Source organism: Ornithorhynchus anatinus, chromosome 8, assembly GCF_004115215.2.
Source record: "Ornithorhynchus anatinus isolate Pmale09 chromosome 8, mOrnAna1.pri.v4, whole genome shotgun sequence".
Taxonomy (NCBI): Eukaryota; Metazoa; Chordata; class Mammalia; order Monotremata; family Ornithorhynchidae; genus Ornithorhynchus; species Ornithorhynchus anatinus.
Genome location: NC_041735.1, coordinates 1,900,895 through 1,927,345, shown reverse-complemented (window position 1 = coordinate 1,927,345; position 26,451 = coordinate 1,900,895). Strand labels below are relative to the sequence as shown.

Below are 26,451 nucleotides of genomic sequence, written 5' to 3'. Positions count from 1 at the left end.
CCCCGCGGGGCTCGAGCGGCCGCTTGCTTGGCCGCCCCCGTAGGTTGCCCACGCTGGCCGGGAGAGGCGGCCCCCTCCGTCCCCCGGGCAACTCCGGCCACCGGTTCCCAAACGCACGTCAGGGATGAGGGTTCGAGGTGCAAAGTCTTTTTATTCGAAAGTTGCGGCGGGGAGCCGCCGGCGTCCAGAGACCCGGCAGCCCGCTTACACGCCCGGCCGGGGGGCCGCCCGCAGCGCCAGGAACACGGCACACCGGGGCACTTGGGGGACCGAAGCTTTGCTTCCAAATACAAACGCCGAAAAGCTTTGGCTTAATCTTTTAATATAAAAGTTCACTGAGGTACAAAAATGCTAAAATGTGACATGAGAACATATGAAATCTTGGGGTGCGTCTTCTCTGCGTGTGCACGCCTGCACGCAGGTACACCCACGCAGAACCAGACACGCACACGCCCCCCTCCCCCCCCAGCAGACCTCACACACGCATGCACGCACGCACGCACGCACACCAGACGCACACATATATAGACACACACACACACATTCTGCAGTGGAAACACAAGCTAACCCAAACCGGTTCTGGTTAAAAGCGCTGAGACGCAGGTTCTCCGGGGCCACCTGCGGACCAGGATCTGTTCCAAACTCTCGGGCTCCAGAAGCCGGCCGTCCACCCCGGCAGCGGTGCGGGGCCCTGTCTACTCTCGGTGAACCAGCACGAACAAGCCCAGTAAAAAGAGGACGGCGTACTGCGAAGACAGACGGCCAGACGGACACGGGGCCCCCGGTCAGGTCGAGGAGCGGCGAGCCCCGCCCCATCCGACCCCCCTCATTCCCTCCGGACCGTGAGCTCGTCGTGGGCGGGGAATGTGTCTGTCGACGAACTGTGTTTTCCCTAGCGCTTTCCCAAGTGGTGTTTTGCACACACTAGGCGCTCGATATATACGACTGAATAAATTAATTTCCTCTATCCGCCGTCCCCTCACCGATCACACGCCGGGTTGTGGACTCCGGAAGCACTCCGATACTCGCCCCAGCCCTACGGCACTCACGTCCGCGTCCTTACCCTCTACTATTTCCCCGATCGGCAATTTATTTTAATGCCCGTCTTCCCTTATACGCTGTAATTTCCCCGTTGGCAGGGATCCGGTCTACCGACTCTGTTCTTCCCCGAGCACCTAGTCCAGTGCCCCGCACCCGCTATATGCCACCGATATCGACCCGATGGCCCGGAGCCCCGGCCAGGGTGGAGACTCACCTTGAACTTGGGGTAGTCGTTCATGAGGATGGTCACGATCCCAATGTAGGGGACGAACCTACGAGAGAGTCCCCCCCGGTTGTCGTCACCCCTGACCCTGCCGGCAGCCGTCACACCTCGGGGACGGAGGAACCACCGAGGATGGGAGAGAACGACTCCGTGGGGCGGGGAGGGAGGGGCCGAGGGTGCTACACCCTGGGCGGGAAGCCGGGCAGTGCCCGGGAAGAGGGAGGGAGGGAGGGAGGGAGGGGGCAGCCGGTGGGCTGGCAAGGCCCTGGGGTGGTCCAGAGATGACCGTCACAACAACGGGCCCCTGACCGATCCGCTCTCCGGGACACCCGAGCCCCTTTCGATCCGTAGATCCCGTCGGGTCTGAGGGCTTGGGGGGGGATTCCCGGAAAAGGCCGACCCGACCCCCACGGGACCGGGCCACCCGGATCCCCGCCCTCACCCCCCACCCCGCCCCGGGGATCCAGATCCATCCGGCGCCTCGCCTCCGGCGGGGGGAGGCGGCCCCCTCCTTGGCCCCGGGCTCACCCTCGCGCCCTCCCGACCACGTCCTTCTTCTCCAGCCAGTGCTGCCCCTGCTTGTAGAGCCCCCGGTCGTCCACAGCGTTGTTGTCGCCTTTGGTCAAGAACTTGATGTGTCCGTTGCGCCTGGAGGGAGGGGAGAGAGGGGGCAGGGATCACGGCGGTGGCTCCCGGGGCTAGGACGGCGGCGGGGCGGTGCCTCAGCGTCCCCGATTGGCCCCGGTGAGCGCCAGCGGCCGAGTCCGCGCCGCCCGCCTGGGCCCTCAACCCCGTCGTCGGGATCGGCCGGACCCCGCCGGCCGATTTCCCCGCGCGGGAGTCCTGGCCCCCGGATTCATTCGGTCGTATTTATTGAGCGCTGTGTGCAGAGCACTGTACTAAGCACTTGGGAGAGTACAACGTAACAACAGTGCCCACAACGAGCTCGCAGTCTAGAGTGGGGGAGACAGACATCAATTCAAACAAATGCTACGAAGCCTCCGGAGCCACCCACGAGAGAGGGGTCAGAGCCTCGAGAAGCAGCTTGGCTTAGTGGAAAGAGCCCGGGTTTGAGAGTCGGAGGTCGTGGGTTCTAATCCCGGCTCCGCCACTTACCAGCTGTGTGACTTTGGGCAAGTCACAACTTCTCTGTGCCTCAGTTCCCTCATCTGCAAAAGGGGGATGAAGACTGTGAGCTCCACGTGGGACAACCTGATGACCTTGGATCTACCCCAGTGTTTAGAACAGTGCTTGGCACATAGTAAGCGCTTAAATACCATCATCATCATCATCATCATCATCAGACTAGACTGTAAGTTCGCTGCGGGCAGGGAACACGTCCACCGACTCTGTCACATTGAAGTGAGAAGCAGCGTGGCGCAGTGGAAAGAGCACGGGCTTTGGAGTCAGGGCTCATGAGTTCGAATCCCAGCTCTGCCACTTGTCAGCTGTGTGACTGTGGGCGAGTCACTTAACTTCTCTGTGCCTCAGTTCCCTCATCTGTAAAATGGGGATGAAGACTGTGAGCCCCACATGGGACAACCTGATTCCCCTGTGTTTACCCCAGCGCTTAGAACAGTGTTCTGCACATAGTAAGCGCTTAACAAATACCAACATTTATTTAAGTGTAGAGAAGCAGCGTGACTCAGTGGAAAGAGCCCGGGCTTGGGAGTCAGAGGTCATGGGTTCGAATCCCGGCTCTGCCACTTGTCGGCTGTGTGACCGTGGGCAAGTCACTTAACTTCTCTGGGCCTCTGTGACCTCATCTGTAAAATGGGGATTAACCGTGAGCCTCACGTGGGACCACCTGATGACCCTGCATCTCCCCCAGTGATTAGAACAGTGCTCTGCACATAGTAGGCGCTTAAATACCAACATTATTTAGTGTACTCTCCCGAGTGCTCAGTACAGTGCTCTGCACACAGTAAGAGCTCAATAAATCCCACCGAGTGATTGATCGGGCGCTGTCCCTCCCGCCCCGGGGAGCTCAGTCGCTAGAAAAAGGTCGGGTCAGCGGCTGGCGAGCCCCTCGGGCGAGGCCGCCGCCAGGCCCGCGGGAGGAACGGGGGAGGGAGGAGGGGGGAGGATAAGCCATGGAGCGCGTGGGAGTCGGAGGTGTGATGTCGAGTTCTAAATGGGGAGCCGGCAGCAGTACGTCAGCGCGGTCGGCGGAGGACGCCGAGAGGGAGGTGTTGCCGACACGACACGGAGACGGCCAGCCCTGCCCCGCGGGGCCCAGAACGGCCGCAGCGGGGGCAAGTAACAACCCCCCGGGGCCCGAGGAGGGGGCACGGCCCGGGGGTCGAGAGGGTCGGTTGGGTGAGGAGAGGCTGGCGGAGCGGGGGGACCCCGGGTCGCTCGCCCCCGCCCCCCAGGCTGGACTCACACTTCGGCCCGCGGGGCCTCCCTCGCCAACTTGAGTCCCAGCTGCGGGGCCGGGCACCGGAGGGAGGTGGGGGTGGGGGAGATCCTGGGGTGACCCCAGCTGCTGCCCAGCGGCCGCCCTCGATGCCCCCTCAGCTGAAGGTGCCCCCGCCCGCCCCCGCCCCGCACCTACTTTTCGTGGATCTTCAAGACGCGGTGGACGATGGGAATCTCCCGCCCCTCGATCCTAAAGACGACGATCTCGCCCACTCGGATGGGGTCTTCGACCCGGTTGGTCAGGAAGAGGAGGTCTCCTCGGTGGAACGCGGGCTCCATGCTGCCACTGAGATAAACCGCGTGGCGGGATCGGCACGGGGCGGGAGGGAGAGAAGGGGGACGTGTCAGAAGCACCCGCGCCCCAAGGGGTGCCTTAAAACCACCCCCCCCCCGAAGAGTTCTCTCTCCTTCGTCCAATCATATTTATTGAGCGCTTACTGTGTGAAGAGCACTGTACTAAGCGCTCCTCACGTCACGGACGACTTCAGGCCAAGAGGGGCTTTAAAACATCACCGTCCTGGGATCGTAAGAAACACCACTACCGAGTCAAGGTCCGGTGGGGCAGCGGGAGGAGAGATCTCTGTCTCTCCCGGGAGGGTGGGTGCCCCGAGGGGAGACTGGGACTCTGTGGAACTTCCCCAAGCACTGAGGACCGAGCGTGGCAGCCAGGGGGGCCGCTCGGTACATACTACCGTGGCTCCCGCTGCCCGCCTCCTTCTTGGGCTCCCACTGGAGCCTGCTGGTGTGCCCGTCCCATAGCCCACCTTGTGCGAGTGGCTTCCGAGCGCTCATTCAATCCTATTTAGCGCGCGCTTACTGTGTGCAGAGCGCCGTACTAGACGCTGGGCTTGCGCGGACCGCCCGCCAAGCAACGGTGCGGAGGGGAAATGGGGCGACCGATTCTGGGCTCCCCCTCCCGCACCCTTCCCGGTCGAGTCTTTTGTGGTAGAGGGGTCCGGCTAGATGGCTTCCGGCATTACTATGCGAAGACGCGCTCTCCCGTCCTGTCTCGAAGATGACAGAATGCCGCTAAATCCTTAACCTTTCGAAATTTCAAATGAAGATCGCGGTAGGAGAGGAAGTGATGAACTTTACAGAAACAGCAGCGCGAAGCGCTAAACCTATTCTGGTATTCAAATGAGAACAGTGTGCCATTGTGCTAACGATGTGGCCAAGATAACCCAGTGAGACGGGGGACGGAGGAGGAGGAGGAGGATGGAGGACCCCTCGTCCACACAGGCAGAGATAAAGCCTTCGGGCAGAGATAACACCGGGCAGAGATATGATATGACTCGGGCAGAAGTAACACTTGAGGCCTCCTCCTTCTCCCCGCTTCACGGGTGGGTGGTGGGAGGGAAGTGGGGGCGCGCCGGATGGGAGGATGGGAAAGAGGAGCCCGAGGAAAGAACTGATTGCGAGCGGCCAGGAGATGAATTAGCGCGCCTCTCGGGGAAAAAAATGGGATCCGGGGCTGACGCACCGACTCGTCACCGTGACTCAAGCCGCCGAACACTCCCGGACCCGCCCGAGACTCTCCGTCTCTCCCAGGAATCCACGCCTGGTTTTCCGAGCTCCTCGGGAACGGGACTCTCGGGATCTGGAGGGGCGGGGGACGATCTGTTCCCGTTCCCGGCTTTCGGAGCTCCCCGGGGAACGGGAACGGGCGTTTCCCTCGGTGGGTCTGGAGCCTCGAGTTTTCAGGGGAACGGAAAGGCAACCTGGGGCCCGACGGGACCCCGGCAAGATCTCGCTGTCCTGGCGGGCGACCCTGAGAGCCACCGGCCGTGGGCCCGGTGGGCACATGGGGTGGGGGGAGGCCTCCTCGGCCAGAAGCAGCGTGGCCTAACGGATGGAGCACAGGCCCGGGGGTCCGAAGGTCCTGGGCTCTAATCCCGGCTCCCCAACTTGTCTGCTCTCTGAACCTGGGCAAGTCGCTTCACTTCTCTGTGCCTAAATTCCCTCGTCTGTAAAATAACGATTGGGACCGTGACTGTGAGACAGGGACTGTGTTCAACCTGATTCGCTTCGATCGACCCCGGTGCTTAGTAAAGTGTCCGGCACATAGTAAGCGCTTAACAAATACCATTAAAAAAACCAAACAACCGAACAAAACCTTTCCCACCAACTGCCCAGTCCCACAGGCAAAGCCGGGATCAGAACCCAGGCCTCTGGGTTCCCGGGGTAAGTTCTCCCCAGAGAAGCAGCGTGGCTCAGTGGAAAGAGCCCGGGCTTTGGAGTCAGAGGTCATGAGTTCGAATCCCAGATCCGCCACTTGTCAGCTGTGTGACTGTGGGCGAGTCATTTAACTTCTCTGTGCCTCAGTTCCCGCATCTGTAAAATGGGGATTAAGACTGTGAGCTCCACGTGGGACAACCTGATTCCCGTGTCTACCCCAGCGCTTAGAACAGTGCTCGGCACATAGTAAGCGCTTAACAAGTACCAACATTATTATTATTACCCCAGAGCTCAGAACAGTGCTCTGCACATAGTAAGCGCTTAACAAATACCAACATTATTATTATTATTACCCCCCGACCCCACCACAGATGACAGGGCGAAGCAGCGTAGTGGAAAGGGCACGGGAGTCGGAAGGACCCGGGTTCTAATCCCAGCTCCGCCACTTTGCTGTATGGCTTAACTTCTGTGCGCCTCAGCTACCTCATCTGTAAAATGGGGATTAAGACTGTGACCCTCACGTGGGACAGAGACTTCGTCCAACCTCACTAGCTTGTATCCACCCTAGCGCTCAGAACAGTGCTCGACACACAGTAAGTGCTTAACGGATACCATAATGATAATAAAAATAATGATTATTTCTATGATTTGGGCTTTTTTTTCTCCCGGGACCCCCCACGGACAGACACGACGCGGTAAGATACAACGCACAGGATGACCCAGGATAAGGGAGGCCCAGGCACGCTTTGGCGGGGCGGCTCCGGAGAAGGGAGAAGGTGAATTAGGGCAGATGGCACGTCCCGGGGCACCACCACACACACTGTGGCCGAGGTGGGTGCAGGGGGGCGAGGGACCCCCCCGGGAAAGCGGAGGGAAGCCCCCGGGGCGAAGGAGGGTCAATCTCCAGCCGCCCGCTGCCAGCGGCGGGTTTTCCGGGAGTCCCCGGGGAGCGGCCTCGCTCTCGCCCGCTCGAGCGGCAGCGCAACGGGGCCGAGGGCGGTTACCTGAGCACCACCACGATGGGGCTCTCGCTCCCGGTCACCACCATCAACCCCTTCCAGATCATCAGCGCCGAGGACACGATCATGCCGAAGTTGAGCACCTGGTAGTACAGCTGCAACAACGAGAGAGACCGCGGAGGGTCGGCGCGGACGGGGCCGGGCCTGGAAAAACCAGAGACCTCCGGCCGCAGGCCCCGGGGGGGACGGGGACGGTGTCCAACCCGATTAGCTGCAACTACCCCGGTGCTCGGAACAGTACCTGACACATAGTAAGCCCTCAACAAATACCATTATTATTATTATTATTACATTTTCCGCCCCAAACCAGCTTACAGTCCAGAGGCCGAGTTTACAGCCCGGATGTCCAAGCGGGAGGATCGGTGGCAGGGTGGCCAGCTGACTTCCCTGAGCCCTCCTCCCGCCCGACACAGAGAGACTGCTCCCGGAGGGGCGCTGCCCAGCAACCCCGAGTGGAAAGAGCCCGGCCTTGGGAGTCAGAGGTCATGGGTTCGAATCCCGGCTCTGCCCCTTGTCAGCTGGGTGACTGCGGGCGAGTCACTTCACTTCTCTGGGCCTCAGTGACCTCATCTGTCAAACGGGGATGAAGACTGTGAGCCTCACGTGGGACAACCTGATGACCCTGCATCTCCCCCCGCGCTCAGAAGAGCGCTCTGCACATAGTAAGCGCTTAACACATACCAACAGGGCCTCGTGAGCCCGGGCGGTGGAAGCCGGGGACGGGCCCCCGGCCTGGGCTGGCTCGGACGGGTGCCAGGGGGACGCAGAGCGAGCCTTCGGTGAGGGGCTCCCTACCAGCCGGGGTGGGGTACGCGCGTGGGGGAGTCCAGGTCCCCGGGGGGGGAACCGGGACCCCCACGCGGGTTCTGTTTTCCTCGATCCAGGCTCGGCCATCGGGGCTGTGGGGCTGAAGGCCACCACCGAGCCAGGGCTTCTGCCAGCCTGCGGGCCCCCCTCCGGTCCAAGGGTCTGGTCACTCTCACCTGCGGTGGGGCGGAGGGGGAGAGGCCGGTGGTCACGCGGGAACTAACCAGAACTTGAAAGCCTCTTCACCAGGATGGCGACACGCCCTGCAGGCAACCCAGGCGGACCAGAGCGGTACCTTTAGGTAAAAACCACCATCGCCACCATGGCACCAGCTTCTGGTAGGGATGTGGCCCCAGACCCGCGTGTCTGCCGGGGGGAGGAGGAGGAGGGGAGAAGAGGAAAGGCCTGCGGGGCTCTCACCGGTCTCACGACCTCTGCAAATCCCCGCATCCCAACCACGGATGGTGACAAAAGGTACGATCTTAGTTCTGGAAAACGAGGCGGGGCCGGGCTGACCCCAAGTAGGGGAAAAGGGGAGCCGCTTCCTGCTCCCCTATTCTCGGGGGGCACAAACTACACCCGGCTTGCTGAATAATAATAAAAATAGTGGTATTTGTTAAGAGGTTACTCTGTGCTAGGCACTGTACTTAGCGCTGAGGAAGGCAGAGGATAGACTGGTTGGACCCAGTCCCCGTCCCACACGAGGCTCACGGTTTAATCCCCATTTTACGGTCGCGGTAACCGAGGCCCGGAAAAGTGAAGTGACCAGCCCGAGGTCACAGAGAAGACAGGCGGCGGAGCCGGGATCAGAATCCAGGTTCTTCTGATTCCCGGGCCCGGGTTCTAGGCGGCTCTCCGCCGGCCCGGTCCCGTCCGTGGCCAGCGGACAGTTAGGCGGTGACCCACACGCTCCCGGTCCGAGCCACGTCGGCCGCCGGTGTCCCCGCAGACGCGACGGCGGGAACCCGGCAGGGCCACGTCCGCAAGCGGGCAGGGAGGCGGCGTAGCCTAGTGCAAGGAGCGCTGGCCTGGGAGTCACAGTACCTGGGTTCCGACCCTGCTGCTGTGTGACCTTGGGCAAGGCACTTCGCTTCTCCGTGCCTCAGTTTCCTCAACTGCAAAATGGGGATTCAATACCTGTTCCCCCTCCCACTTAAGACTGTGAGGCCCATGAGGAACAGGGACTGTGTCCGACCTGGAAGCAGCTTGGCCTAGCGGGCAGAGCGCGGGGCTGGGAGTCAAAAGGATCTGGGTTCTAATCCCGGCTCTGCCACCTGTCTGCTGCGTAACCCTGAACGAGTCACTTACAGAGAAGCAGCGTGGCTCGGTGGAAAGAGCCCAGGCTTGGAGTCAGAGGTCACGGGTTCGAATCCCAGCTCCGCCACTTGTCCGCTGTGTGACTTTGGGCAAGTCACTTCACTTCTCTGGGCCTCAGTTCCCTCATCTGTCAAATGGGGATGAAGACCCTGACCTCCATGGGGGACAACCTGATCACCGTGTATCTCCCCAGCGCTTAGAACAGTGCTCTGCACATAGTAAGCGCTTAACGAATACCAACATTATTATTATTACTACTTAACTTCTCTGTGCCTAAAATGACCTCATCTGTAAAATGGGGATGAAGACTGTCAGCCCCAGGTGGGACAGGGACTGCAACGTGATTCGCCTGTATCCACCCCAGCGCTTAGTACACTGTCTGAATTATAGTAAGCACTGAACAAATACCATGATTATTATTATTACCTGTACTTACCCCAGCACTTAGAACAGTGTTTGTCACCTAGTAAGCACTTAACGACCGTTGAAAAAAACAACCGAGCGTTTGGTCCGAGTTGTCTCAGACCAACGCAGGGCCCAGATCCCTTCGCCGGCTCTCTCGCCCCCTTCCCTGAACCACGGCTCAGCGGTCATCCTGAGCCGACGAGGCCACGCTGCCGGACGATGGCAACGGGCTCGCGGGGAGAAGACCTCTGCCAGGGCACCCAGGGGTGGCGGCAGCGGTGGCTGAGCGGCCCCGGGTGCGACACGCTCCGCTAGGCGCTTGAGAGGTCCAAGACTCAAAAGAGACGGGCTCGCTACCGACCGGGGCACCCGGTTCAATCCGCCGTCCCGCCCCTCAATGAGGACCGCGTGAGACCCGCGGCCTCTTCTCCCGCCGACCCGCGAACCGCCCGGAAGACCGACCCTCCATTCCACTGGGTTGACCGGAGCGGGGCTGGCCGTCCCCGGCCCGCCTCCCAAAGCGGCGAGGCAGGCGAACCCTCCCGTCAGCCCTCGGTTCCTTGCGGAAACGTTTCCCGGCTCTGCCCCTCCGTAGGACGCGCTCCGACGGCCCAGAATGTTAACTGGGTCCCCGCTCGGCGCGGGGCACCGCTCAGCCTGCCACTTCTCCTCCGAATGTGGGCCACGCACACAATAGCTCCTTCAGGGACTCCGGCGAGACGCTGGGAAACGGGACAGAGGGAAGGCAGGGAAGGAGGAGTAATCGGAGAGCCATTACTTTGAAGCAGTTACGGAGGGAACCCACCATAAATAAGGATGTGTCACGCCCGGACTTTGCAACGTTTGGACAGGATTTAGAGTGGCCTTGCTCAGATCTTGCTCTGATGAGCAGAAAGCGAAGAATGCCATCTTCGCTTCTTTGAATAACTGGTTGAGACCGGGGGAAGTGTGTGTGTGGGGGGATAAACAAAGGAGGATTTGAGGGCCAAAAAAGGTCTGAACACGTCTGCAAAATTAATAAAGACAGAGTCTGCCGCTGGCTGCGTGCAGGTGGTTAATTCACTGACATCTAGAAACCCCGATCTCCACCTCACCACCTCTCCAGAGATAACGACGGTGGTATTTAAGCGTTGACTAGTGCCACGTACTGGGGTAGATGTAAGATGATAAAGCCGGACTCACTCCCCGTCCCAAACGGGGGGGGGTCATTCGTTCTGCGTGACTCAGTGGAAAGAGCCCGGGCTTGGGAGTCACAGGTCACGGGTTCTAATCCCGGCCCCGCCACTTGTCAGCTGGGCGACTCTGGGCGGGTCGCTTCACTTCTCTGTGCCTCAGTGACCTCACCTGGAAAATGGGGATTAAGACTGTGAGCCCCACGTGGGACAAGCTGATCACCTTGTAACCCCCCTCAGCGCTCAGAACAGTGCTTTGCACACAGTAAGCGCTTAACAAATACCATCATTCATTCATTCGATCGTATTTATCGAGCGCTTACTGCGTGCAGAGCACCGTACTAAGCGCTTGGAAAGTACGGTTCGGCAATAAAGAGAGAAAATCCCTGCCCACATGGACTACAGTCTAGGTGGGAGAGAGACGATGTGTGTGACTGTGGGCAAGTCACTTCACTTCTCTGTGCCTCAGTTCCCTCATCTGTAAAACGGGGATGAAGACTGTGAGCCTCACGTGGGACAACCTCATTCCCCTGTATCTCCCCCGGCGCTTAGAACAGTGCTCTGCACGTAGTAAGCGCTTAACAAATACCAACATTATTATTTAATCCCTAGTTTATAGGTGAAGAAACAGAGGCCCAGAGAAGTGAGTTGCCCGAGGGCACGAGGCAGGCAGAACTGGGATTAGAATCCAGGTTATCGAGGTCCAGGCCTGTGCTCTTTCCACGAGGCCAGGCTGTTTCCCCGAGATGAAAGGGAAGGTAAAAGTGGGGCACGGAGAAGTAGGGCCAAGTTAGGAAAAGCTGAAGAAGAGGAGGCTGATTCTTTATAATAATGTTGGCATTTGTTAAGCGCTTCCTATGGGCAGAGCACTGTTCTAAGCGCTGGGGTAGACACGGGGGAATCAGGTTGTCCCACGTGGGGCTCACAGTCTTAATCCCCATTTTACAGATGAGGGAACTGAGGCACAGAGAAGTGAAGTGACTTGCCCACAGTCACACAGCCTTTATCGTAGGAGAGTGGGGAGTTCTGACCCCATGAGAGGGGATAAACCTGCTGATCCTGAGAGGCAGCAGGGCGTAGCAGATAGGGCCCGGACCAGGGAGGCAGAAGGACCTCCTCCAAGAGGCCTTCCCAGACTGAGCTCCCCTTTTCCCTCTGCTCCCTCTACCCCCTACTTCACCTCTCCGCAGCTAAACCCTCTTTGGGGTGAAATTCGGATGTGAAACCCTCTTTTCCCCCCTTTCCCTCTGCTCCTCCCCCTCTCCCTTCCCCTCGGCACTGTACTCGTCCGCTCAACTGTATATATTTTCATTACCCTATTTATTTTGTTAATGAGATGGACATCCCCTTGATTCTATTTATTTGCTATTGTCTTAATGAGATGTTCATCCCCTTGAGTCTATCTATTGCTTTTGTTCTTGTCTTTCCGTCTCCCCCATGAGACTATAAGCCCGTTATAGGGTAGGGACTGTCTCTGCCACCCCCTCCACCTGCGCCTCGGACCCCATTCCCTCTCACCTTCTTAAAACCATCGCCCCTGCCCTTCTACCTTCCTTAACTTCTATTTTTAACCACTCGATCTCCAAGGGCTCCTTCCCCTCTGCCTTCAAACATGCCCACGTCTACCCCATCCTAAAAAAAACCCGCTCTCGACCCCACTTCCCCCTCCAGTTATCGCCCTATCTCCCTACTACCCTTCCTTTCCAAAATCCTAGAACGAGTCGTCTACAATCGATGCCTAGAATTCCTTAACTCCCATTCTCTCCTAGACCCCCTCCGATCTGGCTTCCATCCCCTCCACTCTACCGAGACTGCTCTCTCTAAGGTCACCCGTGACCTCCTTCTTGCCAAATCCAATGGCTCCTACTCCATTCTGATCCTCCTTGACCTCTCTGCTGCCTTTGACACTGTCGACCATCCCCTCCTCCTCCATACCTTATCTCACCTTGGCTTCACGGACTCTGTCCTCTCCCGGTTCTCCTCTTACCTCTCTGGCCGGTCATTCTCGGTCTCCTTCGCTGGAGCCTCCTCCCCCTCCCATCCTTTAACTGTTGGAGTTCCTCAAGGGTCAGTTCTTGGCCCTCTTCTGTTCTCCATTTACACTCACTCCCTCGGCGAACTCATTCGCTCTCACGGCTTTGACTACCATCTCTACGCAGAGGACACGCAGATCTACATCTCCGCCCCGTCCTCTCCCCCTCCCTTCAGGCTCGCATCTCCTCCTGCCTCCGGGACGTCTCCACCTGGATGTCGGCCCGCCACCTAAAACTCAACATGAGCAAGACCGAGCTCCTCATCTTTCCTCCCAAACCCGGTCCTCTCCCAGACTTCTCTATCACCGTGGATGGCACGACCATCCTTCCCGTCTCTCGGGCCCGCAATCTCGGTGTCATCCTTGACTCGTCTCTCTCGTTCACCCCACACATCCTATCCGTTACCAAGACCTGCCGGTTTCACCTCTACAATATCGCCAAGATCCGCCCTTTCCTCTCCACCCGAACGGCTACCTTACCGTTACGGGCTCTCGTTATATCCCGGCTAGACTACTGTGTCAGCCTTCTCTCTGACCTCCCTTCCTCCTCTCTCGTCCCGCTCCGGTCTATTCTTCACTCCGCTGCCCGGCTCATCTTCCTGCAGAAACGATCTGGGCATGTCACTCCCCTTCTTAAACAACTCCAGTGGTTGCCTATCGACCTCCGCTCCAAACAAAAACTTCTCACTCTAGGCTTCGAGGCTCTCCGTCACCTTGCCCCTTCCTACCTCTCCTCCCTTCTCTCTTTCTACCGCCCACCCCGCACGCTCCGCTCCTCCGCCGCCCACCTCCTCGCCGTCCCTCGGTCTCGCCTATCCCGCCGTCGACCCCCGGGTCACGTCCTCCCACAATCCTGGAACGCCCTCCCTCCTCACCTCCGCCAAACTGATTCTCTTTCCCTCTTCAAAACCCTACTTAAAAATCACCTCCTCCAAGAGGCGTTCCCAGACTGAGCTCCTCTTCCCCCTCTACTCCCTCTGCCATCCCCCCTTTACCTCTCCGCAGGTAAAGCCTCATTTTCCCCTTTTCCCTCTGCTCCTCCACCTCTCCCTTCCCATCCCCCCAGCACTGTACTCGTCCGCTCAACTGTATATATTTTCGTTACCCTATTTATTTTGTTAATGAATCGTACATCACCTCGATTCTATTTAGTCGCCATCGGTTTTTACGAGATGTTCTTCCCCTTGACTCTGTTTATTGCCATCGTTCTTGTCTGTCCGTCTCCCCCGATTAGACCGTAAGCCCGTCAAACGGCAGGGACTGTCTCTATCTGTTGCCGACTTGTTCATCCCAAGCGCTTAGTCCAGTGCTCTGCACATAGTAAGCGCTCAATAAATACTATTGAATGAATTTGTCCATTCCAAGCGCTTAGTCCAGTGCTCTGCACATAGTAAGCGCTCAATAAATACTATTGAATGAATGCCCCTGGGCTCTAATCCCAGCTCTGCCCCTTGTCATCTGTGTGACTTCGCGTTTCTCTGTGCCTCCGTTACCTCACCTGGTGACGAAGCACCGAGAAGCAGCGTGGCTCAGTGGCAAGAGCCCGGGCTTGGGAGTCAGAGGTCATGGGTTTGAATCCCGACTCTGCCCCTTGGCAGCTGGGTGACTGTGGGCGAGTCACTTCTCTGGGCCTCAGGGACCTCATCTGTAAAATGGGGATTAACTGTGAGCCTCATGGGGGAGAACCTGATGACCCTGTTTCTCCCCCAGCACTTAGAACAGTGCTCTGCACATAGTAAGCGCTTAACAAATACCATTATTATCTGTAAAATGGGGATTAAGACTGCGAGCCCCGTGTGGGACAGGGATTGCGTCCCACTTGCCTGGCTTGTATCTACCCCAGCGCTTAGGATAGAGTCTAGCACGCAGCAAATGCTTAACAGATGCCTGAACTATTATTATTATTCTCCTCCAAAGGCCTCTGAGGCTGTGGGAGACAGGATCAGTCTGATGAGCGCTAAACTCTGGGCCGTAAGGGGTCGAGGGAGTCAGGAAGATAATTCCGCTGGGTCGAGGGGCTCCCTGGAGGAGCAGCGTGGCTTCGTGACAAGAAGTCGTCGGGGGAGAAGTCGTGGATTCTAATCCTGCCTCCTCCACTCGTCTGCTGTGCGCCCTTAATAATCATAATGATGATGGCATTTGTTAATCGTTTACTATGTGCAAAGCACTGCTCTGAGCGCTGGGGGGGGCGGATATAAGGTGATGAGGTTGTCCCACGTGGGGCTCACAGTCAGAGAAGCAGCGTGGCTCGGTGGAAAGAGCCCGGGCTGGGGAGTCAGAGGTCATGGGTCCGACTCCCGCCTCTGCCACCTGTCGGCTGGGCGACTGTGGGCAAGTCACTTCACTTCTCTGGGCCTCAGTCACCTCATCTGTAAAATGGGGGTGAAGACTGTGAGCCTCACGTGGGACAACCTGATTCCCCTGTGTCTACCCCAGCGCTCAGAACAGTGCTCGGCACATAGTCAGCGCTTAACAAATACCAACATTATTATTATTATTCTCTGGGCCTCAGTGACCTCATCTGTCCAATGGGATTAAAACCTGTGAGCCCCACGTGGGACAACCTGATCACCTTGCATCCCCCCAGCGCTTAGAACAGCGCTTGGCACATAGCTGTGTGACTTTGAGCCAGTCACTTCACTGGGCCTCAGTGACCTCATCTGTCAAATGGGGATGAAGGCTGGGAGCCTCACGTGGGACAAACCGATGACCCTGGATCTCCCCCAGCGCTTAGAACAGTGCTCTGCACAGAGTAAGCGCTTAACACATACCAACCTTATTATTCTTCTTCTTCTCTGTGCCTCAGTGACCTCATCTGTCAAATGGGGATGAAGACTGGGAGCCCCACGGGGGGACAACCCGACGACCCTGCATCTCCCCCAGCGCTTAGAACAGTGCTCTGCACAGAGTAAGCGCTTAACACATACCAACCTTATTATTCTTCTTCTTCTCTGTGCCTCAGTGACCTCATCTGTCAAATGGGGATGAAGACTGGGAGCCCCACGGGGGGACAACCCGATGACCCTGCATCTCCCCCAGCGCTTAGAACAGTGCTCTGCACAGAGTAAGCGCTTAACACATACCAACCTTATTATTCTTCTTCTTCTCTGTGCCTCAGTGACCTCATCTGTCAAATGGGGATGAAGACTGGGAGCCCCACGGGGGACCACCCGACGACCCTGCATCTCCCCCAGCGCTTAGAACAGTGCTCAGCACATAGCCAGCGCTTAACAAATACCAACATTATTATTATTATGCTCGGGGCCTCAGTGACCTCATCTGTCCAAGGGGGATTAAAAGCCGTGAGCCCCACGTGGGACCCCCTGATCACCTTGTATCTCCCCCAGCGCTTAGCCCAGTGCCGGGCACAGAGGAAGCGCTTAACAGATACCCCCATTATCATCCCCATTGGACAGATGAGGTCACTGAGGCCCAGAGAAGTGGCCAGAGGCGGAGGGGCGGAGGCGGGATTCGAACCCGCGACCTCTGCCTCCTTCGGCCGGTCCCGGGGGGAGGAGCGTCCGGAGGCGCGGGCCCCCGCCCGGCCTCACCTGCCGCTTGTTCATCCGCCGCACATCGTCCAGAAAGTCGAGGGACAGCATGGCGCCGGCGAGCCGACCGGATCGGGAAGGACCGGCGGGCGGCGGCGGCGGGGCGGGGGCGGGGCCGACGCTCGCGGGGAGGGGCGGGGGGGGGGGCGGGCGGGGGGGGGGCGGGCGGGCGCCGCCCCGCATTTCCGCTTCCGGGGCGCGGGGTCGCTTCCGCCCGCGCCCGCCGCCAGACAAAGGGCAGCGCCGCGCGCATGCGCCCCGACGCCGGGCCCGCGGGCGGGGTCTGACGTCACACCCCAGCGGGCGGGGGAGCGAGGGACCGACCAATGGGGAGCCTCCCCTAGGCCACGCCCCCCCGAGACCACGCCCCCTCCCTTGGGCGCCCCAGGCGGGAGGGCGGCGGGGGGCGCACGTGACCCGCAGGCCCCGCCCCCCCCCTCCGTCTGAGGGAATCGGGCCTCCGTTCCGCTGCCATTCATTCACTCGGTCGTTCATTCATTCATTCGCATTTCTTCATCATCGTCATCGTAATAATAATGATGATGGTATTTGTTAAGCGCTTATTATGTGCAGAGCGCTGTTCTAAGCGCTGGGGGAGGTACAGGGTCATCGGGTTGTCCCACGGGAGGCTCACGGTCTTCATCCCCATTTGACAGATGAGGGAACTGAGGCCCAGAGAAGTGAAGTGACTTGCCCACAGTCACACAGCTGACAATAATAATAATAATGTTGGTCTTTGTTAAGCGCTTACTATGTGCAGAACACTGTTCTAAGCGCTGGGGCAGATACAGGGTCATCAGGTGGTCCCACAGGAGTCTCATGGTCTTCATCCCCATTTTCATAATGTTGGTATTTGTTAAGCACTTACTATGTGCAGAGCACTGTTCTAAGCGCTGGGGGACATACAGGGTCATCGGGTTGTCCCACGGGAGGCTCACGGTCTTCATCCCCATTTGACAGATGAGGGAACTGAGGCCCAGAGAAGTGAAGTGACTTGCCCACAGTCACCCAGCTGACAAGCGGCGGAGCCGGGATTCGAACCCATGACCTCTGACTCCCAACCCCGGGCTCTTTTCACTGAGCCACGCCACTTCTTGAGCGCTTACTCTGTGCGGAGCGCTGTACTGAGCACTTGGGAAGGTACTATTTGGCAACAGCGAGAGACAATCCTCTCACAGACTGAAAGGTGGAGACAGACAATAATAATAATAATAATAATAATAACAATAATGTCCCCCGTGGGGCTCATTCTTTATGGTCCCCCTGCCTCTCCCCATTACATCCGGCCTTAAAGTCTATACTTCCTGACTCAGTTATACTTCAAACCACCACTGGCTCCCATCTCGCCCATCCCCATTCAGGGTTATTACCCTATTTAGTTTGTTATTACCCCATTTAGTTTGTTAATGAGATGTCCATCCCCTTGATTCTATTTATTGCTATTGTTTTTGTCCGTCTTTCTCCCCCGATTAGATTGTAAGCCCGTCAGTGGGCAGGGACTGTCTCTATCTGTTGCCGATCTGTCCATTCCAAGCGCTTATTCCAGTGCTCTGCACATAGTAAGCGCTCAATAAATACTATTGAATGAATGAATGACGGATAATAATCATAATAATAATAAGAAGAAGAAGAATATTTGTTAAGCGGTTACTGTGTACCGAGTACTAAGCCCTGGATGATAGGTCGGACACAGACCCTGTCCCACATGGGGCTCCCAATCTTTATCTCTATTTTACAGATGAGGCAACTGAACCCCAGAGATGTGAAGTGACTCACCCAAGGTCACACAGCAGACAAGTGGCGGAGCCCGGATTAGAAACCGCGTCCTCCGACTCCCACGCCCGTGGCCGTGCTGCTTCCGAGGCCCAGGTCGGTATCGAGACAGACCGGCTGGGAGCGGGGTGAGAGCGGGGCCAGGGAAGGAGAAGGTGACCGTACCGGGTGACCTGCCCAGACCCCGAGGTCCAGGATTCCCCGGGAGGGTTTACCCAGAGGAGATCCAACCACAAATTTCCAGCCATGTGGATGAGCAGCGGAGACCCCGCCGTGAGAAATATCCCCGCTTCTGGCTTCTTTCTCTCCCCCGGGAACGGCTGCTGTTCTTCCTCCCGACCTCCCTCGACTTCCGTCTCCTGACCGGCCCGCTCCTGATGTTCTCTCAGCCTGTGTGAAAAGCTTGGGTTTGGTTTTTGTAATTTTATTCTCCTCAAAGGGAGCCTATCACATGGCATTGCGGCTAGACTGCGAGGCTGACTCAGATTTCTGCCAACTATCACCCGACAGCCCTGCGCTTCACTTCTCTGTGCCTCAGTGACCTCATCTGTAAAATGGGGATAAAGACGGTGAGCCCCACGTGGGACAACTCGATTACCTTGTATCTACCCCAGCACTTAGAACAGTGCTTGGCACTTAGTAAGCGCTTAACTAATACCATAATAATAATAATTATCATCATCATAAGGAGAATAATGGCATTTGTTAAACGCGTGCTATGTGTCAAGCACTCTTCTAAGCGCCGGGATAGATACCAGCCGTTGACTTTGGACACAGTCTCTGTCCCACATGGGGCTCACATTCAAAGGCCGGTGTGGATAACTGGAAAAAGAAGTTTGGCTTAAAGCATCTCCTTGGACCTTAGCCCGTTAGAGGTAGACAAACTCAATTTTGTCCAAGCTTCTCTGATCTGTCTCCTTTGGTTTGGAAGATGGCAGAGCGGTTCTGTCAATCAAACAGTCAGTGGTGTGGATCGAGCACTTATTGTACATGGAACACTGTACTAAGCATTTGGGAGACACGATAGGGTTAGGAGATGTGATCTCTGCCCTAGGGGAGTTTACAATCTAGCGGAAGTCAGACAGAAGTCATAGGCTAAACCCGTGGTAGCAAGGGGGCTGAAGCAGGAAGAGGAAGGGGCCCCCGGGATAATAATAATAATTATAACAATTGTGGAATTTGTTTAGCGCTTACTATGTGCCTGGCACTGTACTAAGCGCTGTGGTGGATATAAGCAAATCTTCTTGGACAGTGTCCCTGCCCCACATAGGGCACACAGTCTCAACCTCCATTTTACAGAGGAGGTGACTGAGGCCCAGAGACTTGCCCAAGGTCACACAGCAGACAAGTAGCGGGGCTGGGATTAGAACCAGGTCCTTCTGATTCCCGGGCCCACGCTCTATCCACTAGGCCATGCTGCTTCTTGCCCACCCCGCACCCCCTGCCCCCCCGCCACGCTTCTTCCCTCCATTCTCTGCTCCAAGTTCAAGATTGGGGCTCTCCGCCCCGGGCTAGGCTGGTTTGGGTTGGCGTTCCTGGGATGGGAGGGGGAGATGGAGGGATTTCCCGGAGGGTCAGGGACAGAGATGACCCCCGGGAGGTGAGCGGGAGAGATTCTGATGTGGTGACCTAACTAAAGGCCAGCCTGGGACAGGTCCCCCACTCAGCCTGCTGCACGGGAGAGGGCCGGAGCCGGACATCTCTGCCCCTTCAGGGAGAAAGGGACCCCCAGGCCACTTATTAAGCACCGATTGACTGCCTACCTGCCTGCCTGCCTGAAACCAAAGAGACTCAAAGCGAACGGCCCAGGGCCCAACGGGCACAGGCCATTTTACGGGCAAGGAACATGGTAATTTGGGAACCCACAAGCGGAGAGGCCCATCCGTCGTGGAGCGGAGTGGAAAGTGGGGGGGGGGTCGGTGACCCCCTCAGCTGTAGGACCCAAGGCCTCTGGCAAAGGCTGACCCCACTTTACTCGATTCTATTTATTGCCATTGTTCTTGTCTGTCTGTCTCCCTCAATTAGATTGTAAGCTCATCAAAGGGCAGGGACTGTCTCTATCTGTTACTGATTTGTACATTCCAAGCACTTAGTACAGTGCTCTGCACATAGTAAGCGCTCAATAAATACTACTGAATGAATGAAATGACCCCCAATGGCCCGTTTGCTCTAAGCCCGTCCTCTCCCCATTCCCAGACCCTCCTAGAGCCCCTAAAATCCCTTCTGCCCTCGCGGTGAGAAGGTGGCACTTTGCCCACATGAGTTTTGGCCCGTAAAGATGCCGAGGGTTCCCTCTCCACCTTCTCTGATTTGCAGAAAGCAGGAGGCCACGGGGCCAGTAGGTCAGGCCAGGGATCTTAGGGGAAGGACACCACATCAGAGTCTCTCCCGTTTGCCTCCCCGCGTCCTCTGTGTCCCTGGCCCAGCCTTGCAGGAAGCAGTGTGGCCCAATGGGTAGAAGCACGGCCTAGTGGAGAGAGCCTGGGCCTAGGAGTGAGGGGACCTGGCTGTGTGACCCAGGGCAGGTGAGTTAACTTCCACATGCCTCAGTTTCCTCCTCTGCCAGATGGAGATTCGAAACCCGTGCTCCCTCTTACTTAGCCTGGAAGCCCCATGTGGGACCTGATAATAATAATAATAATAATAATGTTGGTATTTGTTAAGCGCTTACTGTGTGCAGAGCACTGTTCTAAGCGCTGGGGTAGATACAGGGTAATCAGGTTGTCCCACACGAGGCTCACAGTCTTAATCCCCATTTTACAGATGAGTAACTGAAGCACAGAGAAATGAAGTGACTTGCCCACAGTCACACAGCTGACAATTGGCAGAGCCGGAATTCGAACCCATGACCTCTGACTCCCAAGCCCGGCCTCTTTCCACTGAGCCATGCTGCACCTGATGACTTTGTATCTACCCCAGGGCTTAGTACAGTGTTTCACACATTGTAAGCACTAAACGAATCCCTCGGTTACTATCATCAGGTGAAAGGGGGAGGGATAAGGGGACACATCTAGGTATTTAATAATACTAATGGCAAGAATACTAAATGATGATGGTATTTATTAAGGTCTTCCTAGGTGCTAAGCACCGTGCTAAATGCATTGCCCTTGCACTTGAATCTGTACCCTTTAAGTGGTTGATATCCTGTACATACCCGTAATTTGTTGGACGAAGCAGCGTGGCTTAGCGGAAAGAGCCCCGGCTGGGGAGTCAGAGGATGCGGGTTCTAATCCCGGCTCTGCCATCTGTCTGCTGCGTGACCTCGGACAAGCCATTTAACTTCTCTGTGCCTCAGTTCCCTCATCTGTAAAATGGGGATGAAGACTGTGAGCCCCACAGGGGACCACCTGATGACCTTGTCTCTAACCCAGCGCTTAGAACAGTGCTTGGCACAGAGTAAGCGCTTAACAAATACCATCACTATTATCATTTTAATAATAATATTTATCAATAATATAATTTAAGTCCATCTCCCCATCTAGACTGTTAGCGCCTTATGGGCAGGGAACATGTCTGCCAACTCTGTTGTACCGTAATCTCCCAAGTGTTTAGAACAGGGCTCGACGCACAGTAAGCACTCAATACATACCGTCCGTGTAAACTCCTTGAGGGCAGGGACTTGCCTCTTAACTCTCGTCTACTCTCACGAACACAGCGAGCATGCCTGTGGGAACTTTTTATCGCGTATCTACCCCAGTGCTTAGTTCAGGGCTTGGCACATAGTAAGCGCTTAACAAACAGCACAGTTATTCATTTTACTATGCAGCGGTTCTTTATGCGTAGCACTGACCTAGACACCAATCTAATCTCCCCCGATTAGACCGTAAACCCGTCAAAGGGCAGGGACTGTCTCTAGCTGTTACCGATTTGTACATTCCAAGCGCTTAATACAGTGCTCTGCACATAGTAAGCGCTCAATAAATACTACTGACTGAATGAAAGAACCTGTGAGAGTACAACAGAACAAGAAGACCTGATCCCCGCCCTCAAAGAGTTTACAATATTACTTCCTCAGATCTGTAATTACTTTAGCGGCTGCCTCTTCCACCGGATTGCAAGCTCCCGACGGCAGGGGTCACATCTACTAAATCCACCATACTCTCCCAGGTGTTTAGCACATAGAAGGAGCTCAATAAATACTACTGTCTCATTGATGCCTCTCAGCAATCTGGCTCCCCAGTCAGTGGTATTTAGTGAGCACTTACTCTGTGCAGAGTACTAAGCGCTCAGGAGAGTACAACAGAACAATAAACAGACACATTCTCTGCCCTCAACGAGCTTGCAGTCTAGAGGACTGTACTCATTCATTCATTCATTTATTCAATAGTATTTATTGAGCGCTTACTGTGTGCAGAGCATCCAACAATAAACAGTCACGTTCCCTGCCCAAAACAAGCTTACAGTCTAGAGTGGGGGAGACAGACAGCAATACAAATAATAATAATAATGTTGGTATTTGTTAAGCGCTTTCTATGTGCAGAGCACTGTTCTAAGCGCTGGGGTAGATACAGGGTAATCAGGTTGTCCCACGTGAGGCTCACAGTTAATCCCCATTTTACAGATGAGGGAACTGAGGCCCAGAGAAGTTAAGTGACTTGCCCACAGTCACACAGCTGACGAGTGGCAGAGCCGGGATTCGAACCCATGAACTCTGACTCCCAAGCCTGGGCTCTTTCCACTGAGCCACGCGGCTACTCAATAATGACTGTAATAAATTAAATTACAGATATGTACGGGAGCGGTGAGGGGCTGGGAGGGGGAAAGAGCAAAGGGAGAGAGTCAGGGTGACGCAGAAGGGAGTGGGAGGAGAGGAAAAGTGGGACTTAGTCTGGGAAGGCCTCTTGGTGAAGTCCCTTCAATATATGCATCATTATTATTATTATTATTATTATGGTATTTGTCAAGCGCTTACTATGTGTCAAGCACGGTTCTAAGCACCGTGTTAATGGCTCGGACACAGTCCCCGTCCTACACAGAGCTCACAGTCTTAATCCCCATTTTACAGATGAGGTAAGTGAGGCACACGGAAGTTAAGAGATTTGCCCAAAGTCACCCAGCAGACGAGTGGCAGAGCCACATTTAGAATCTAGGTCCTCCAGACTCAACCACTCAACAGAGTCTTCCTCACTAGGCCCTTCCCCCGGTGTGGACAGGGCTTTTCTGGGTATTTGTAACCCAGAAAACTCAACAACAGTACTCAAACCCAGTGTAACTCAACAACGGTACGTTAAAGGATAAACTGTTTTATGTAAAAACACACACACACACGTACAACACCCCTCTCTCCCTCCCTCAGCTTTAAAGAATCCTGCACTATCAAGACTGGAAATCTGGCCAGATCTCTAAAGAGGAACGAAGAGACGTGGCCCATTTCATAAAGGCAGAAGCCTTAGCTAAGCTGAAGTGTGGAAGGTAGTGGATAAGGTAGGGTCCCGGGAGTCAGAAGGACCTGGGTTCTAATTCTGGCTCCTTCACTTGTCTGCTGTGAAACCTTGGGCGAGTCTTTTAACTTCTCTGTGCCTCATTTCCTCGTCTGTTAAATGGGGATTAAGACTGTGATCCCTATGGGGGGCAGGGACTGTGTCCAAGCTGATTAACTGGTATCTATCCCAGTGCTTAGTACAGTGCCTGGCACATAGTAAGAACTTAAGGAACACCATAAAAAAGGCACCCCCAAAATCTTCAACTCCGTCGATCAAGAAAGGAGAACAAGGCAAGCAGCTTCCTCCCCCTCCGGATAGGCCTGGCGGGAAAGCTGATAAGGAACTGTGAAAAAGCTGTTGAGCTTTGATGGCTTTGTCACCTTGCTTTTATCAAAAAAAAGCAACCAGAGGGCGAGACATTGGCATACACACCCCTGGGCCAAGTAGAATCGCTGGAGCCTTGGACAGAGAGAGACCAAAGGGGCCTATTGACCCGAAGGATAGGGTGGCTTGGGCGTAATGGCCATCAGTCATTATTCTGGGGGATGGGACTGGTCACCGGAGCGGGGGAGAAAGATACTCTCCCTCATCTTGTGAAGAAGGGGCATAGGTAATTACGGGCAGGTCAGCCTAACTCTGAAACAATTTGCCACCTCCTAACAGAGCCCAAGATCCTAGAAGATACATGACTCTGTGAAGAGCAGACTGTGCCAAACCAATTTAATCTCTCTCTGTGACCGAACGACAGGCCGTGTGGCCCAGGGAGAGGCAAGAGACGTCATTTTTCTAGACTTCTGTAAAGCTTTTGAACATGAAAGATTCCGTACTGTATTCTCACAGGCGCTTAGTACAGCTCTCTGCGCACAGTAAGCGCTCAATAAATATGATCGACTGGGCCAGGCCAAGGGTCCATCTAGTCCCCTTCGGCTCTGAAGGTGGCATGGGGAACTTGGAGGAACGCTGCACGTGGTGTTTAACCTACGGTGTGCAGAGCAATATACTGAGCACTGGGGAGAGTTCAGAGAGTTGGAAGACACGATCCCTGCCGTCAAAGAGCTTACGATTTGATAGCCATTCATCCTTTCGAACTGTCGTCGTTCCACCTAACGTCAATCGAGCGTATTTATTGAGCATTTCCTCTGTGCGGAGCACTCTGCTGAACGCTCGGGAGAGCAGACTGCAACAGAATTAGCCGTCAAGTTCCCCGCCCCTAACGAGTTTACAGTCTCCGGGACATCTCCCGGCTCCACTACTTGGCTGCTGCGTGACCTTGGCCAAGTCACTTCACTTCCTCTGTCCTTCGGTTACCTCATTTGTAAAATGGGGATGGAAACCGTAAGCCTCACATGGGCCAGGGACCGTGTCCAACTCGATTTGCTCGTGTCCACCCCAGCGCTTACTACAGTACTTGGAGCATGTAAGTGCTTAACGAATACCATCCTTATTATTATCTCTCCTCTTCTCCTCCTCCTGCCTCTCTCTGTCTCTCACATAGCTCATTCTGGACACAGCTCATTCTGGACCCGCTGGCCTACGAATGTTTCCCAACCCCCTCTTGACCCTGAAGTTGTTATGAGAACTGGAGGTGGAGTGGACGATGAGCTCATCCCCCGTGCCATTCCCAGCGAACCGTCCGCCTGGTCTAGGACAATGGTTTCCAAGCATGGTGTTCCAGCATATCCGGCCCAGCCGGCACGTCGGTGTGGCTTGGCGACCCACCAGCTGGGTTCCGGCCGCCTCAGCCGGGATGTCGGGTTTTACCTTGTGCGCACAGGTGAGTGCCAAGCCGCTCATAATTAAGCAGGGAGAGCCCAGGACCCTTTTATTGTTCTGAGACAAACTGAAGGCAAGAGGAGCAGACTGGGATTCCCTCCCCACTCTTCCCTGTTTTTATTATTATTATTATTTTAACAATATTTGTTAAGCGCTTACTATCTGCCGGGCACTGCTCTAAGCGCCGGGGTACGTAGGAAGTCATCAGATTGGACACAACCCATGTCCCACAGGAGGCTCACAGTCTTAATCCCCATTTTACAGATGAGGCTCACAGCCTTAATCCCCATTTTACAGATGAGGGGCTTGAGGCCCAGAGATGTGAAGTGACTTGAAAACTATGATTCCAGGTAAGGATTCTAATTAAGCACTTACTCTGTGCCAGCCACTGCTCGAAGCACTGGGGTAAATACAAGTTAATCAGGTTGGACACAGTCCCTGCCCCACTTGGGGTTCACACTCATATCCCCATTTTGCAGATGAGGTAACTGAGGCCCAGAGCCGTGAAATGACTTGATAATTATGATTCTAGTCAAGGATTCTAGTTAAGTACTCTGTGCCAGCCACTGCTCGAAGCGCTGGGGTAAATACAAGTTAATCAGGTTGGACACAGTCCCTGCCCCACATGGGGTTCACGCTCATATCCCCATTTTTTAGATGAGGTAAATGAGGCACAGAGAAGTGAAGTGACTCGTCCACGGCCACAGAGCAGACACGCGATCGAGCCGGGATTAGAACCCAGGTCCTTCCGACTCCTAAGCTCATGCTTTATCCACTCGGCATTGCTGCTTCTCGTGGGCTGTCGGAGGCCCCGGCAAGCGAAGCGACTCACCCAAGGTCACATAGCAGGCAATTATCAGAGCCGGGATTAGCACCCGGGCGCTCTGACGCCGAGGCCCCTGCTCTTTCCACTAGGACATGCTGCTTCTCGCTGCTTCGCCGGGGCTGGGTGGGGAGGGGAGGGCTTAAATTGCAGTGAGGGAGTTTGGTTGGACATTTAGATGAACTTCCTGTCTGAGGGATTCATTGCTGGGGCGGGAGATGGAGGGAAGTTTGGGGTTTCCTATTCCTGGAGATCTTCTTCCTCAGGATCACAATCCTGGAACTCCCGAGTCTCTGCCACAGAGTGAGATTAGAAGGGGCCCGTGGGTCATATTTTTAACAATGAGGTGTATCACTGTGATCACCGAAATCTATGACCTCGGACTGGGAGCCCCATGTGGGACAGAGACTATGAAGGACCTGATTATCTTCTACCTACCCCAGCGCTTACTATTGTGTTTGGCACACAGTGAGCGCAATCAGAATACCCCAATCAT

The 26,451-nt window shown here is 55.8% G+C and overlaps 1 protein-coding gene across 1 annotated transcript; it reads right to left on the bottom strand.

The window, feature by feature from the left end:
• Positions 1-305: 305 nt before the first annotated feature.
• SEC11A (SEC11 homolog A, signal peptidase complex subunit) lies at positions 306-16,266 on the bottom strand. Its single transcript, XM_029071260.2, has 6 exons — positions 16,164-16,266; positions 6,865-6,974; positions 3,822-3,971; positions 1,793-1,912; positions 1,256-1,313; positions 306-746 (listed from the first exon to the last, which is right to left on the bottom strand). Exons 1-6 carry the CDS (start codon positions 16,212-16,214, stop codon positions 696-698), a joined length of 540 nt encoding a protein of 179 aa, XP_028927093.1. The 5' UTR covers positions 16,215-16,266; the 3' UTR covers positions 306-695.
• Between the last annotated feature and the right edge of the window lie 10,185 nt (positions 16,267-26,451).

What these genes read in the sequence shown, in the direction of transcription:
- SEC11A (XM_029071260.2), bottom strand. Translation starts at nt 16,214, where the DNA reads ATGCTGTCCCTCGACTTTCTGGACGATGTGCGGCGGATGAACAAGCGG. An exon ending in GGCGGATGAACAAGCGGCAG is followed by an intron (nt 6,975 to 16,163) that starts GTGAGGCCGGGC and finishes TCGTTGTTGCAG; the next exon opens with CTGTACTACCAGGTGCTCAA. An exon ending in CCCATCGTGGTGGTGCTCAG is followed by an intron (nt 3,972 to 6,864) that starts GTAACCGCCCTC and finishes GGTTTATCTCAG; the next exon opens with TGGCAGCATGGAGCCCGCGT.